A 15050-nucleotide genomic window follows, 5' to 3' on the forward strand; every position below is an offset into this window, starting at 1 on the left:
TGATGTTAACTTGGACTATGCAGTTAGCCCCAACACTTGACAGAATCAAATAATCTGAATCTTCTTTTACCAGTTGGTGTTGGGTATACGGATAAAGAGAATATGCATTCTTCCTTCATGGTTGGGTGGTAGTACACTGTGGTAAGTGCACATTGTGGTCTATATACACAATGGAATACTACTCAGCTGTAAAAAATGGTGACTTCACCGTTTTCAGCCGATCTTGGATGGACCTTGACAAATTCATGTTGAGTGAAATAAATCAGAAACAGAAGGAGGAATATGGGATGACCTTACTCTCAGGCAGAAGTTGAAAAACAAGATCAGAAAAGAAAACACAAGTCGAACCTGAAATGGAATTGGCGTATTGCACCAAAGTAAAAGACTCTGGGGTGTGGGGAGAATACAGGTCCATGAAAAATGATGAATGAAATAGTGGGGGTTGTATTGTTAAATGGGAATCTGGGGAATGTTATGCATGTACAAACCACTGTATTTACTGTTGAATGTAAAACATTAATTCCCCAATAAAGAAGTAACTAAAAAAAAAAAAAAAAAAGACAAAAAAAAAAAAAAAAACCCAAAAAACAAGGGCAACAAAAGGGAAAAATAAAAAACAAAAACAAAAACAAAAGGAAAGCTATCATTGGAGGGGATGGTATACGGAGGTCTGGTGGTGGAAATTGTGTGAAGCTGTACCCCTCTTATCCTATGGTTTTGTCAATGTTTCCTTTTTATAAATAAAAAATTAAAAAAAAAAAAGACAGGGTTAAATCAACAAAAGAATCCAACTGGGGGGGCTGGGTGGTGGCGCACCTGGTTGAATACACATGTCCCAATGCGCAAGGATCTGGGTTCTAGCCCCTGGTCCCCACTTGCAGGGGGGTAAGCTTTGTGAGCTATGAAGCAGGGCTGCAGGTGTCTCTCCATCTCTCTCCCCCTATCCTATCACCTTCTTCCTCTCAATTTCTGGCTGTCTCTACCAACCAATAAAAATAATAAAAAACATTTTAAAAAATCAAAACAAACAAGAGAATCCCAGAGGTCAGAAAAGAGTGAACCAGGACTCCTGTAGGAAGTGCCACGTACCCTTAAAATGTGTGAGGTTATATGGCAAAGAGAATTGAGTGGCAACCTAGCCAGATGTAGTAAGTGAGTCAGCCTGAGTCTGGCTGCTGACAGAAATTAGACATATCACTAGGAGAAGCGATCAGGGCTGGATCACAAATGCCTGAACAGGTTTAAAGGCTTACCCAGAATGCTCTGCCTCTCTGGGCAAATGTTAAGACTTTAGATACAGGTTAGCATTTCCTTATTTCTTTCTCTCCCTCCCTCTCTCTCTCTCTCTCTCTTTCTTTGCCTCCAGGGCTACTGCTGGGGGCTCAGTGTCTGCACTACAAATCTTGCTCCTAGAGGCTATTTTTTTCCCCTTTTGTTGCCCTTGTTGTTTATCACTGTAGTGATTACTGTTGTCATTATTGCTGTCGCTGTTGGAGAAGACAGAGAGAAATCGAGAGAGGAGGGGAGGCAGAGGGGGAGAGAAAGATAAACACCTGCAGACCTGCTTCACCGCTTGTGAAACGACCCCCTTGTAGGTGGGAAGCCAGGGGGCTCGAGCTGGGATCCTTGCGCTTTGTGCTGTGTGAGCTTAACCCGCTGTGCTACTGCCTGGCCCCCCCTCATTTCTCTTAATCACAGATTGCTCCATACTTACCAAGAATGAGGAGCTGTCAAATGGACGATCAGCTTTATTCTCACAGTGAGAAGTGAATACTGAGAAATAACGAGGAACTACAGTTGTCACGTGTTACATCAGAAGGACTTCCTACAATGAGCATAGATTTCATTAAAGAAATCACTGAGTTTCAGGGCTGGGTGGTGGCGCACCTGGCCGAGCGCACATGTGACAACGCTCAAGGACCTGGGTTTGAGCCCCTGGTCCCCACCTGTAGGGGGAGAGCTTTGTGAGTGGTGAAGCAGGGCTGCAGGAGCCTGTCTCTCTCCCTCTCCCCTTCCTCTTGATTTCTGGCTGTCTCAAGCCAATAACAAATAAAGACTCAAAACAAATAAACAAATAAACCCCACAATAATGGGAGTTTCATATTTCTCAACAGCATGGCTCTTCACTGAGTTCTGTACTGAATTGTGTGAAAATCCTCATGGCTTTTGTATACTCCTACTGTTGGTAGTACCTTGCTCCAGTTGGTATTGCTTTTTCTGTGAGAAAGATCTTCCACACAATCCTTACATTGCTAAGGCTTCTCTCTCCATTTGAAGTTCTTGTACTGACAGTAAGGCCTATGGTTAGAATAAAGCATTTCCCACATTCCACACACTCCACTGCGATCTTTCCCCACAGGGGAGCAGGCAGGCATTCAGTAAACAGTGCCGGTCTGGCGTTATCAATACATTCGACTGATTAGCTCTACGTTGATGAGGACTTGAATACTCGACCAGATTTTGTCACAGTTCATAGACTTCTCTCCAGTCTGAAGACTTGTATGTTCTGTGTGAGCTGAGGGGCTGCTGTAAGGTGTTCCCACCTTTCTTGATGTTGGGGGGGGGGGGGGTTTGTTACCGTCCGGTGTGGGTCCGCATGTGAATGTTAAGGTACCTAGAGCTTATGAAGCCTTTCCCACATTCCATACATTCGTAGGGTTTCTCTCCAGTGTGGATGCGGTTGTGAATGATAAAGTAGGAGGACGAGGTGAACGTCTTCCCGCAGACGTTACACTCGAAGGGCTTCTCTGTGGTGTGAGACCGGAAGTGCCTGGTGAGGAGTGAAGATGTGGCGAAGGCCTTCCCGCACGTGTCGCAGTGAAAGGGCTTCTCTCCCGTGTGGAGCTTCATGTGGTAGGTGAGGCTGGAGGACTGGCTGAAGGCTTTCCCGCATTCCTTACACGCGTAGGGCTTCTCTCCCGTGTGGGTTTGCATGTGGTAGTTGAGTTGTTTGGAGCATATGAACCTCTTCTCGCAGTCCTTACACGCGTAGGGCTTCTCTCCGGTATGGTTGCGCTCGTGGACGATGAAGTAGGAGGACGTGGTGAACGTCTTGCCGCACTCTCTGCATTTGTAGGGCTTCTCCCCGCTGTGGGTGCGGATGTGGTTTTTGAGGTGGGCAGAGTCGATGAAGCCTTTGTCGCACTCCTTACATTTGTAGGGTTTCTCTCCCGTGTGGATCCGCTTGTGGACCATTAAGTAGGAAGAGGTGGTGAACGTTTTCCCACACTCCCTACACTTGTAGGGTTTCTCCCCGCTGTGGGTACGGGCGTGATTGTCTAGGTGCACGGAACGGATGAAGCTTTTGCCACATTCCTTACACTTGTAGGGCTTCTCGCCGGTGTGAATACGCTTATGGACGCTGAAGTTTGAAGAAGTGGTGAAGGTCTTCCCGCAGATGTTACACTCAAAAGGCTTCTCTCCAGTGTGAGATCTAAAATGCTTAGTAAGGAGTGAAGACGTGGCAAAGGCCTTCCCGCATGACTCACACTGAAAAGGCTTCTCTCCTGTGTGGATTTTCATGTGGTAGGTGAGGCTGGAGGTCTGGCTGAAGGCTTTCCCACATTCCTTACACTCGTAGGGCTTCTCCCCACTGTGGGTTCGCATGTGGTTGTTAAGGGGCACGGAACATATGAAGCCTTTCCCACACTCCTTACATTTGTAGGGTTTCTCTCCCGTGTGGATACGCTTGTGGACCACAAAGTTGGAAGAGGTGATAAACGTCTTCCCACATATGTCACATTCAAAAGGTTTCTCTCCAGTGTGGGTTCTATAATGCGTGGTAAGGTTTGAGGACGTGCCAAAGCCCTTGTGACATTTGTCACATTTAAAAGGGTAATCTCCACTGCGCGTCCTGAAGTTTCTAGTGACTTTTGGGGATGTAGTAAGCGTTTTCCAAAAGTTCTCACAATTGAAAGACTTCTCTCCAGTGTGACTTTTGGTATGCTCACTAAAGCCTGAAGCCTGAGTAAAGGCTTTCCCACGTTTCTTAGACTGACAGTATCTCTTTCTAGTGTGGGTCTGCACGTGACTGCCATTCAAATGCTTCGAGTAACTGAAGGCTTTCTTGCATTTGTTACATTTGAAGGCGCTTACCCCAGTGTGAACTGGATTGTGCAGATGAAGATGTGAGGGATTTTTAAAGGGATTTCCACATTTGTCACACGTATAGACTTCCCACTCGTTCTGGTTTCTTCTCTGCTGAGTAAGACAGAAAAGAATTCAAGTATTTTTCAGGCTGCTAAATCATTCTAATAATAACTGAAAAAGTCAAAATTATCAAACTCATAATGATGTTGAAAAATCGTTTCCATTATACTTATACACTCTCTGCCCAGTAAATTTCAGTAAGTTTCGAGGTGAAAAATGGAACTCATTTACCAATTAAAATTTCTCTCGGGGCTGGGGAGACAGCATAATGGTTTTGCAAAAGCCTTTCAAGCCTGAGGCTCTGAGGTCCCAGGTTCAATCCCCAGCCCCACCATAAGCCAGAACTGAGCAGTGTTCTGGTGTCTCTGTCTCTCTCTCTGTATCTTTCTCTCTATTATCTACTCTTTCTCATTACAATAAACGAAATAAAAACAACATTCAAAATAAATTTTCTCTCATCTGAAAATGTTTCTGTAACTTTAAAAAAACTTTTTTGTTTCTAATTTATTATTGGATAGAGGTAGCCAGAAATCGAGGAGGGGGAGATAGAGAAAGAGAGAGACACAGAGACACCTGCAGCCCTGCTTCACCAATTGGGAAGCTTACCCCCTGCAGGTGGGGACCCGGGGCTTGAACCTGGGTATTTGTGCACTGTGAGCGCTTAACCAGGTGAGTCACTGCCTGGCCCCTCTGTAACTTTTTTTAATGAATTTTTTTTTTTTAAATATTTATTTTCCCTTTTGTTGCCCTTTTTGTAGTTATTATTGTTGTTACTGATGTCGTCATTGTTGGATAGGACAGAGAGAAATGGAGAGAGGAGGGGAAGACAGAGAGGGGGAGAGAAAGACAAGACACCTGCAGACCTGCTTCACCGCCTGGGAAGCGACTCCCCTGCAGGTGGGGAGCCAGGGGCTGGAATGGAACTGGGATCCTTACGCCGGTCCTTGCGCTTTGCGTCATATGTGCCTAACCCGCTGCACTACCGCCAGACTCCCTAATGAATTCTTATATATCTTCATTCTCTAGTTATCTATATAGAAATAAGTGCTTGTGGGAAATTGGAAGCACAAGGTTCAGACAGACGGAGGGTATTCCCAAATTATATTCAAAAGGTTTTGTAGGGTATTCCCAAATTATATTCAAAAGGTTTTGCCAAAGCCATTGTTCAGTCTTGGATGAATGATGCTTATCTCAAATATGTACCACCTATACTAATGTTCCACGTCATAAATATTTAATCTTTCCTTAATGTCGAAAATAAAAAACAACAGTTTTCAAATTTACAAATCTTACCATTTCTCTATTATTGGATGTTTCTTTTCTGGTGTTATCTTGCTGAAATGCCGAGACATTCTTTTTCAGTTGCAGTTCCCATTCTGAAATAAAAGAGATTGCAAAATATAGTCATATATATTTTAAGAAGTTAAAAACAGTAAGTTTCATTTATATCCTTTCCAAATTAAACATATCACTAGTAACCAAATGGCAAGAAATGATGAAAGGAATTTGGCAATGTGAAACATTTGCCTCGATCAACTGGAGCTTATTAAAAATAACTTTGGGAGCTGGGCGGTAATGCATTGGGTTAAGCGCAGGCAGCACAAAGCACAAGGACCAGCGTAAGGATCCTAGTTCGAGCCCCCAGCTCCCCACCTGCAGGGGAGTTGCTTCACAGATGGTGAAGCAGGTCTGCAGGTATCTTTCTCTCCCCCTCCTCTCTCCACTTCTCTTTGTCCTATCTAACAATGATGACATCAATAATAACAATAACTACAACAATAATGAAAAACAACAAGGACAACAAAAGGGAAAATAAAAAATATAAAAAAATAAAAATAACTTTACAAAAATTAATATGGGTAAAAACGCAAGATCAGAAAATGAAAGTAGTCTCTTTCTCCCTCTCAGTATCTTTCTTTTGTATCTACCCCCTCTCATTAAGGTAAAATAAATATTTAAAATATTTAAATGAAAAAAAAAGAGAGAGTAGAATAGTTCTTGGATGTTAGACCACAAACTATCAGACACTTAGAGGAAAATATTGGCAGAACTCTTTTCCGCACGTGGCCCAAAGCGCAAGGACCTGGCATAAGGATCCCGGTTCAAGCCCCCGGCTCCCCACCTGCTTCACAAAGCAGGTCTGCAGGTGTCTATCTGTCTCTCCCCATCTCTGTCATTCTGTCCTCTCTCTACTGCTCTCTGTCCTATCCAACAAACAATGACAGCAATAACAACAACAATAATAACAACAAGGGCACCAAAAGGGGAAAAATAGCCTCTAGGAACAGTGGATTGGTAGTACAGGCACCGATCCCCAGCAATAACCCTGGAGGCGCGCGTGGGGGGGGGGGGGGGGACCAAGGTCAACAAAATGGAAAATATAGCCTCCAGGAACAGTGGATTCCTAGTGCAGGCTCCAAGCCCCAGCAATAACCCTGGAAACAAAAAACAAACAAACAAAAAAACACTTCTGAAAAAAAAAAAAAAAAACATATATCCAAGTGGCACAGAGGAAAAATGCTTAATTTCAATAAATTTTTAGGGAAATGCACATCAGAACTACAACAATGGGGCAAGGGTAGATAACATAATGGTTACACAAGGACACTCCTGCCTGAGACTCAGAAGGCCCCAGATTCAATCCCCTACAGCACCATAAACCAGAGTTGACCAGTGCTCTGGTTTAAAAGAAAGAAACACAACGATGTATCAACATGAACCTGTGAGAATAATGGTTTTATTATTTTGACCAAAGCACTGCTCAGCTCTGCCTTACAGTGGGACAGGGGAGTGAACCTGGGACTTAGAAGTGTCGGGCATGAGAACCTCTTTGCATAACCATCATGCTATCTCCCACACCTGTAAATATATTATTTAAAACGTTAAAAAAATCTTATTATCTTTATCTTTTGGATAGGGAAAACCAGAATCGAGAGGGGAGGGGATGAGAGGGAGAGAGACAGAGAGACACTGGCAGTCCTGTCTGCCCAACCATACATAAAGCCTTCCTCCTACAGGTGGGGACTAGGGGCTTGAACCTAGGCCCTTGCACATTATAACATGTGCACTCAACCAGGTAGACCACCATCCGGCCCAGTACATATTAAAAAAAAATATATGAAAAGACTATTTTGAAAAGATACATGGGGTGGAGGTAGATACCATAGTAAGACTCTTATGCCTGAGGCTCTGAAGTCCAGGGTTCTATACCCTCACACCATAAGCCAGAGCTGATTAGTGCTCTGCTTTAAAAAAGGGAGAGAGAGAGAAAGTGAGAGACAATCTCAAATGAAGGTGAAGGTGGTTCAGTAGGCAAAATGCATTCCTTGCCCGTTTAACTTTCCTCTCCCAGCAATAAATGTTAAAAAACAAAAGGCAAGGGAGCTGGGCGGTAGCGCAGCAGGTTGAGTGCACATGGCGCAAAGCACAAAGGGCAGTTTAAGGATCCTGGTTTGAGCCCCCAGATCCCCACCTGCAGGGGGTCGCTTCACAAGTGGTGAAGCAGGTCTGCAGGTGTCTATCTATCTCTCCTCCTCTCTGTCTTCCCCTCCTCTCTCCATTTCCCTCTGTCCTGTCCAACAACAGCCATGACAACAATAACAACTACAACAAGTGCAACAACATGGGCAACAAAATGGGAAAAATGGCCTCCAGGAGAAGTGGATTCCTAGTGCAGGCACCAAACCCTGTATATAAACAAAACAGCCTGGAATGTTCCTAGCCATGACCACAGAATGTGAGCTCGGACCTACAGGGATGCAGAGGTTACACAGGCTCCTGTGCTGACTATGGGCCCTAGATAAAATTGACAGGTTTACAGTTAACAAGATTTATATACTTTTCCCATATTTGGGAGCTACTCTCTTCTCTGATCCAGCTTTCTAGCCCTTTTTCCAACTATGACACCACCCCCCACAGACAATAATTTAAGTCACCTGCATATCAGATGTCAAGCTCAGGCAAAAACTAGTAGGGTCATGGGCCCCTTGGAATATACCTAATACAGACCTATTAGCTTCTTCCAAAACGGAGACCCCAAATCTTCCTCTGCAATCTTCTTGTCTTTAAGTTCATGATTAATCAATAATGTGTTCTGCTTTATATCTTAAGTCTTTTTCAGCCACCAGATTGCAGATGCTACCATGATGCCAATCTGGCTTCCCTGGACAGACAACCCCACCAATGGTCCTGGAGCTCCGCTTCCCCAGAACCCCGACCCACTAGGGAAAGAGACAGGCTGGGAGTATGGATCGACCTGTCAATGCCCATGTTCAGTGGAGAAGCAATTAGAGAAGCCAGACCTTCCATTTTCTGCACCTCATAATGATCCTAGGTCCATACTCCTACAGGGTTAAAGACTAGGAAAGCTATCAGGGGAGGGGGTGGGATATGGAGTTCTGGTGGTCTGAATTGTGTGGAACTGTATCCCTCTAGCCTATGGTCTTGCCAATATTTCCATTTTATAAATAAAAATTAAAAAAAAAAAAAGAGCTAGCAAGTCACAAAAACAGTTAACTCTCAAATTTTGCAAATGACATTATGGCTATTACAGATTGAGAGCATCGGGGTTGAGGGACTCAGTCTAATATTGTGGCAATGGAGCTTTGCGATGAGCGTGATGAGGTTTCTGGTGGCATGAAGATAATATACCAGAGGCCAGGTGGTGGCGCACCTGGTTGAGCACACAGGTTACAATGTGCAAGGATCCGGGCTCGAGCCCCTAGTCCCCACCTGCAGGGGGAAAGTTCTGCAGGTGGTGAAGCAGGGCTGCAGGTGTCATTGTCTCTTTCCTTTTCTACCTCCCCCTACCCTCTTGATTTGTGGCTGTCTCTCCAACAAATAAATAAATTGAAGGGAGGGGAAAAGATTATTTTGAAATGCCCTAAGAAATTTAGAGGGTAGGGGTAGATATTCCCTCATGCCTGAGTCTCCAAAGTCCCAGGTTCAATCCTCCACATTGCCATGGGCCAGAGCTGAGGAGTGCTCTGATTAAAAAGAAAAAAAGAAGTGCAAGGACTGGCGCAAGGGTCCTGGTTCGAACCCCCAGTTCCCCACCTGCAGGGGGGTCGCCTCATAAGTAGTGAAGCAGGTCTTCAGATGTTTTTCTCTCCCCCTCTGTCTTTCCCTCCTCTCATGATTTCTCTCTGTCCTATCCAACAACAGCAATGGCAACAATAACAATAGCAAAGGCAATAAAAAAAGATAAAACAATCTCCAGGAGCAGTGGATTCGTTTGTAGTGCAGACACCGAGCCCCAACAATAACCCTGGAGGAAAGAAGAAAGAAGAAAGGAAGGAAGGAAGGAAGGAAGGAAGGAAGGAAGGAAGGAAGGGACGAAGGGAGGGAGGGGAGGAGGGAGGGGAGGAGGGAGGGAGGGAGGAAATAAATTTGGACACTTTCTCCCCACCTGCAGGGGGACATTTCACAAGTGGTGAGGCAGGGTTGCAAGTGTTTCTCCATCTCTCTCCTTCTCAATTTTTCTCTGTCCAAGTACATTAAAAAGGGGGGGGGGGGGTTTGGAGTAAATGGAAAGGATATATGACTTGCTGAAGATATTAAAAGTAGCAGAGAACAATGCCCTCAGTCTTCTGAAAGAAAGCACATTTTTAAAAAAGTGCTACATACTGGTCTTACTAGCTGTTCTTTTTTCTTTTTTTTTTTTATCTCCAGTTTTTATTTATTATTGGATAGAGATAGGGAGACACTGAGATGGGAGGAGAAGGCAGAGAGGGAGAGAGACAGAGACACCTGCAGCCCTGCCTCACCACTCGTGAAGCTTTCCTCCTGCAGGTGGGGACAAGGGGCTTGAACCTGGGTCCTTGCACACTGTAAAGTGAGCACTTAACCAGGTAGACCACTGCCTGGCCCCCCTGTTCTTTTTTTCTACTCAGCATTGCTTCTGTCAAACAAAAATAGTTCACTGAGGGAGTCGGGCTGTAGCGCAGCGGGTTAAGCACAAGTGGCACAAAGTGCAAGGACCGGCGTAAGGATCCCGGTTCGAGCCCCCAGCTCCCCACCTGCAGGGGAGTCGCTTCACAAGTGGTGAAGCAGGTCTGCAGGTGTCTGTCTTTCTCTCCCCTCTCTCTCTGTCTTCCACCATCTCTCTCCATTTCTCTCTGTCCTATCCAACAACGATGACAACAAAAATAACTACAACAAGAAAACAACAAGGGCAACAAAAGGGGATAAATAAAATAAATATTTAAAAATATATATATATATATATATAAAAAAAAAGTTCACTGAATGTATAAACACTGGTCTAGCCACTGGCAGTAAAATTTGGTTCACAGGAAGAAAAAAAAAAAAAAAAAAAAAACGTTTCCTTGTCATAATCTCAAGCATATAAGATTATTTCAATGACTAGGTAGGTACATTCTTTTTTTTAAAAAAATCTTTTAAAATTATCTTTGTTGATTTATTAGCTAGATAAAGGCAGAAATCAAGAGGGAGAGAGACACCTGCAACACTGCCTCACCACTTACAAAGTTTTCCCCCTGCAGAGGGGCATTGGGGACTGGAATCCAGGTCCTTGAGCACTGTGCCATGTGCACTCAACCAGGTGTGTCACCACCCGGCCCCCGGTACGTACATTCTTACAAATACTCACCTTGAAGGACTTCCTTCTCCACTGTCCACAAATCTTCTTGTTCCAACCAAGAGATAACACTGGGTTTGACCTTATGATAACCTGTCCAGAGATTGAAAAGATGTTGAGCAAAAGATGACATACCGGGACTGGGGCGGTAGCACAGCAGGTAAAGCGCAGCTGGATCCCGGTTCGAGGGCCCGGCTCCCCACCTGCAGGGGAGTCGCTTCACAAGTGGTGGAGCAGGTCTGCAGGTGTCTGCCTTTCTGTCCCCCATCTCTTTCCATTTCTCTCTGTCCTATCTAACAACGATGACATCAGTAACAACAATAATAACCACAGCAACAATAAAACAACAAGACCAACAAAAAGGAAAACAATTAAATAAATAAAAAATAAAAAGAACTGTTAAAAAAAGATGACATACCTCCTTATGAACCAAGTCCTGTGTTTCTAAAATAGCTAATGGAATTATATTATTATTATTATTGCCACCAGGGCTATAGCTGGGGCTTGGTGCTGGCACTAAAAATTCATCACTCCTGGCGGCCTTTTTTTTTTTCCTTTTTCTTTTTTTCCCCCATCCCATCCCATCCCATCCCATCCCATCCCATCCCATCCCATCCCATCCCATCCCATCCCGCCCCTCCCCTTCCCTTCCCTTCCCTGTCCCACCCCTTTACTTTCTTCTCCAATTTTTACTAGATAGGACAGAGAGAAACTGAGAGGGGACAGGGAGATAATATGCAAGTTTATATAGGTGTACTTCTGCCCAGCCCCCACTAAGGAAATTAAAAGAAATTTCAAAATAAAAATACTCACTTTTGAAAAAATAGATCAAAATCTCCAGCTTTTTAATACATAGACCTCAGTTCTGAGTATATATTCCTTCAATCTAAGCATATAAAGTTTCAAATTGGTAACCTGATCAAATTTTAAAATTGGGATATATATATATATATATTAACCAGAGCACTGTTCAGCTCTGGGGTTATGGTGGTGCAAGGGACTGAACATGGGACTTTGGAGCCTCAGGCATGAGAATAACCATTATGCTATCTACCATCCGCCCGGGCTTAAATTAGCTATTGTTGTAGTTGATGTCGTTGGATAAGACAGAGAGAAATGGGGAGAGGAGAGACAGAGAGGGGGAGAGAAAGACAGACACCTGCAAACCTGCTTCACCACTTGTGAAGTGACTCCCCTGCAGGTGGGGAGCCGGGGGCTCGAACCGGGGGCTCGAACCGGGATCCTTACGCTGGTCCTTGTGCTTTGCATGATCTGCACTTAACCCGCTGCGCTACCGCCCAACTCCCAATAATAACTTTTTTTTTTTCACCTCTAATCTTAGAACAGGGAGACCAGAAGCAGTCTTGTCAGTATATATAAGATACAGTTCTCTGTCAGTATATATACGATACAGTATATATATATAAGATACAGTATATATATATAAGATACAGTATATATAAGATACAGTATATATAAGATACAGTATATATATACTCTGTCAGTATATATAAGATACAGTTCTCTGTAAAACCCGTATTTCTCCCAGTCCTGGAACCTCTGGGGTGTGGCTTTTCCTTCATGCTTCTCTGGACCCAGACCATTCGATACTGCATCTGCTGAGCTCAACCCAATCAATGTCACCAGTTCGACATGTTCCACTTCATACTGTGTCCAGAGACGCCAAGCATGGAATGTTCACCACTCAGCTCCATTTCTCTGATGAGACCTTTCCTGGATCATAGGACTCCACAATTCCATTTAGGGTGGTGTAGTTAGTTCCTTTTGTTTTATTTTTATTTTTTAATTTTTTAACCAGAGCACTGTTCATCTCTGGCTTATGGTGGTACAGAGTGACTGAACCTGGGACTTTGGAGCCTCGGGCATGAGAGTCTGTTTGCATAACCATTATGCTATCTACCCTCTGCCCTCAGGCGGTGCAATTCCTAACAAAGCCACAGAACCTAGATACAGACCAGGGCCCATGAGATAGGGCACATGTGCACATACACCCAGAAGTTAGGGGAAAATATGTACCTTAAAGTGAAAGTGCAAAATAGTTTGCAGTGACTCAGTAAGTGTAGCAAGCAAGTAGAAAGACCTAAAAAAGACACCATGGAGTGCTTAATCAAATAGTTTCTACTTAGACCTAGATACCCTCCTCACCTACTTCCTATTTCACTTCCCTCAATCACTCCAAAGCTAACCCTATAAGATAAAGTAAGGATTACAAAAGCTGGGTACGGGTAAGAGACTGGCAAACTTTAATGATGGCCTCTTTGGTCACTACCAGGCCACCCCATCATCTGGGCCCTAGTCAGAGAATCCTAGGATTCCTATATAATATGATGGGTGTAGACCCTTATCAGATCCCTCTCTCCACTGTCACTGGTCATCTCCATCAGGAACATCATCATACCTTCTTGTGGGCCTCTATAGGACCTTGCCCTCAATGTGAAACAACAATGGTAGGCATTGTCCCACTCTCCAAAGGGAAGCTGGGTCAGCATACTCTGCCACTCGAGAAAGACGGGTCCTGAAATGAGTGCAGACTGGAATGTTTCCAGCTGTGACCGTGGAATGTGAGCTTAGAACTAAAGGGATGCAGAGGTTACACAGGCTCCTGTGCTGAATATGAGTAGACATGGGCCCTAGATCAGATCGATGAGGTCTACAGTTATTTATATACTTTTCCCATATTTGGGAACTACTCTCTGTCATGGTCCAGCTTTCTAGTCCTATTTCCAATTCTGACACCATCTCCCCAGACAATATCTTTAGCCCACCTGCATGTTAGCTGTGAGGCTCAGGCAAAAATCAGTAAAGTCATAGGTCCATTGGAATATACCTAAAATAGACTTCTTAGCTTTTTCCAAAAGGGAGATCTCAAAAATTCATCTGCTCTATTCTTACCTTTAGGTTCCTGGTTATTAAACTATTTGTTCTGCTTTACATCTTAATGCTTTGCAGCCACTAAGTTGCAGATGCTATCATGATGCCATCCTGACTTCCCTGGGCAGACGACCTCACCAATGTGTCCTGGAACCCCCTCACCAGAGCCCTGGCCAACTAGGGAAAGATAGAAACAGGCTGGCAGTATGGACTGACCTGCCAATAATGACCATGGTCCAGTGGAGAAGCAATTACAGAAGCCAAACCTCCCACCTTCTGCACCCCATAATGATCCTGAGTCCATATTCCCAGAGGGACAACGATTAAGAAGGCTTTGTGGTCCAGGAAGTGGTGCACTGGATAAAGCATTGGACTCTCAAGCTTAAGGTCCTGAGTTCAATTCCCAGCAGCATATGTACCAGAGTGATGTCTGGTTCTTTCTCTCTCTCCTCCTACCTTTCTCATCAGTAAATAAAATATTAAAAAAAAAAAAAAAAAAAGGAAGGCTTCCAATGAAGGGGATGGGATACAGAACTCTGGTGGTGGGAATTGTATGGAATTATACTCCACTTATCCTACAATCTTGTCAATCATTATTAAATCAATTAAAAAAAATACACTCTCTCTGTGTCACCTTTTTCCTCTGATCTGAGTCCCATGTTAAAAATTATAGACACTTAAAGCTTTTATTTTAGACTTTAAATTTTTTTAAAGATTTTTTAACCATTTATTCCCTTTTATTGCCCTTGTTTTATTGTTGTAGTTACTATTGTTATTGATGTCATTGTTGTTGGATAGGACAGGGAGAAATGGAGAGGAGGGCAAGACAGAGAGGGGGAGAGAAAGACAGACACCTGTAGACCTGCTTCACCGTTTGTGAAGTGACTCCCCTGCAGGTGGGGAGCCAGGGGCTCAAACCGGGATCATTACGCTGGTCCTTGCACTTTGTGCCACCTGCGCTTAACCCGCTGCGCTATCACCGGACTCCCTAAATTATTTTATTTATTGGTTGAATAGAGACAGTCAGAAATCAAGAGGGTAGGAGGAGATAGAAAGACACCTGCAGCATTGCTTCACCACTCACAAAGCTTTCCCCCTGCAGGTGGGTGGGGATGGGGCTCAAACCGGGGTCCTTGTGCATTGTAGCATGCGTGCTCAACCAGGTGTGCCATCACCTGGCCTCTTCATTTTAGACTTTTATTGAAGTAGAACTAGAAAAAGGATAAAGAGTTGCTAGTTCTCGTTAACCAGTGGATTCTAAACTATTGTCCATGAGAACTATATCTAGTGCTTTTATGAAGACTGCACAAAATACCGGAGTCCAGAGACCGAGCAGTGTTGCATTCAGCAGACCACATGTCACCATGTGCAAGGACCCCAGTTCAAGCCTCTTTACTCACATGCAGGGAAG

At 44.1% G+C, this 15050-nt stretch overlaps 1 protein-coding gene across 1 annotated transcript in view; it reads right to left on the minus strand.

Annotated features, from left to right (window-relative positions):
* LOC103116132 (zinc finger protein 850-like) overlaps positions 1 to 15050 on the minus strand; it is a 70197-nt gene that overhangs the window by 42784 nt on the left and 12363 nt on the right. The window contains exons 4-6 of the mRNA XM_060182450.1: positions 10760 to 10840; positions 5443 to 5525; positions 2579 to 4200 (exon numbers count right to left, since the gene is read on the minus strand). Of these exons, the coding sequence (XP_060038433.1) occupies positions 2579 to 4200; positions 5443 to 5525; positions 10760 to 10840 (1786 nt within the window). The remainder of the gene's footprint in view (positions 1 to 2578; positions 4201 to 5442; positions 5526 to 10759; positions 10841 to 15050) is intronic.

This window comes from Erinaceus europaeus, chromosome 23 (assembly GCF_950295315.1).
Source record: "Erinaceus europaeus chromosome 23, mEriEur2.1, whole genome shotgun sequence".
NCBI lineage: Eukaryota > Metazoa > Chordata > Mammalia > Eulipotyphla > Erinaceidae > Erinaceus > Erinaceus europaeus.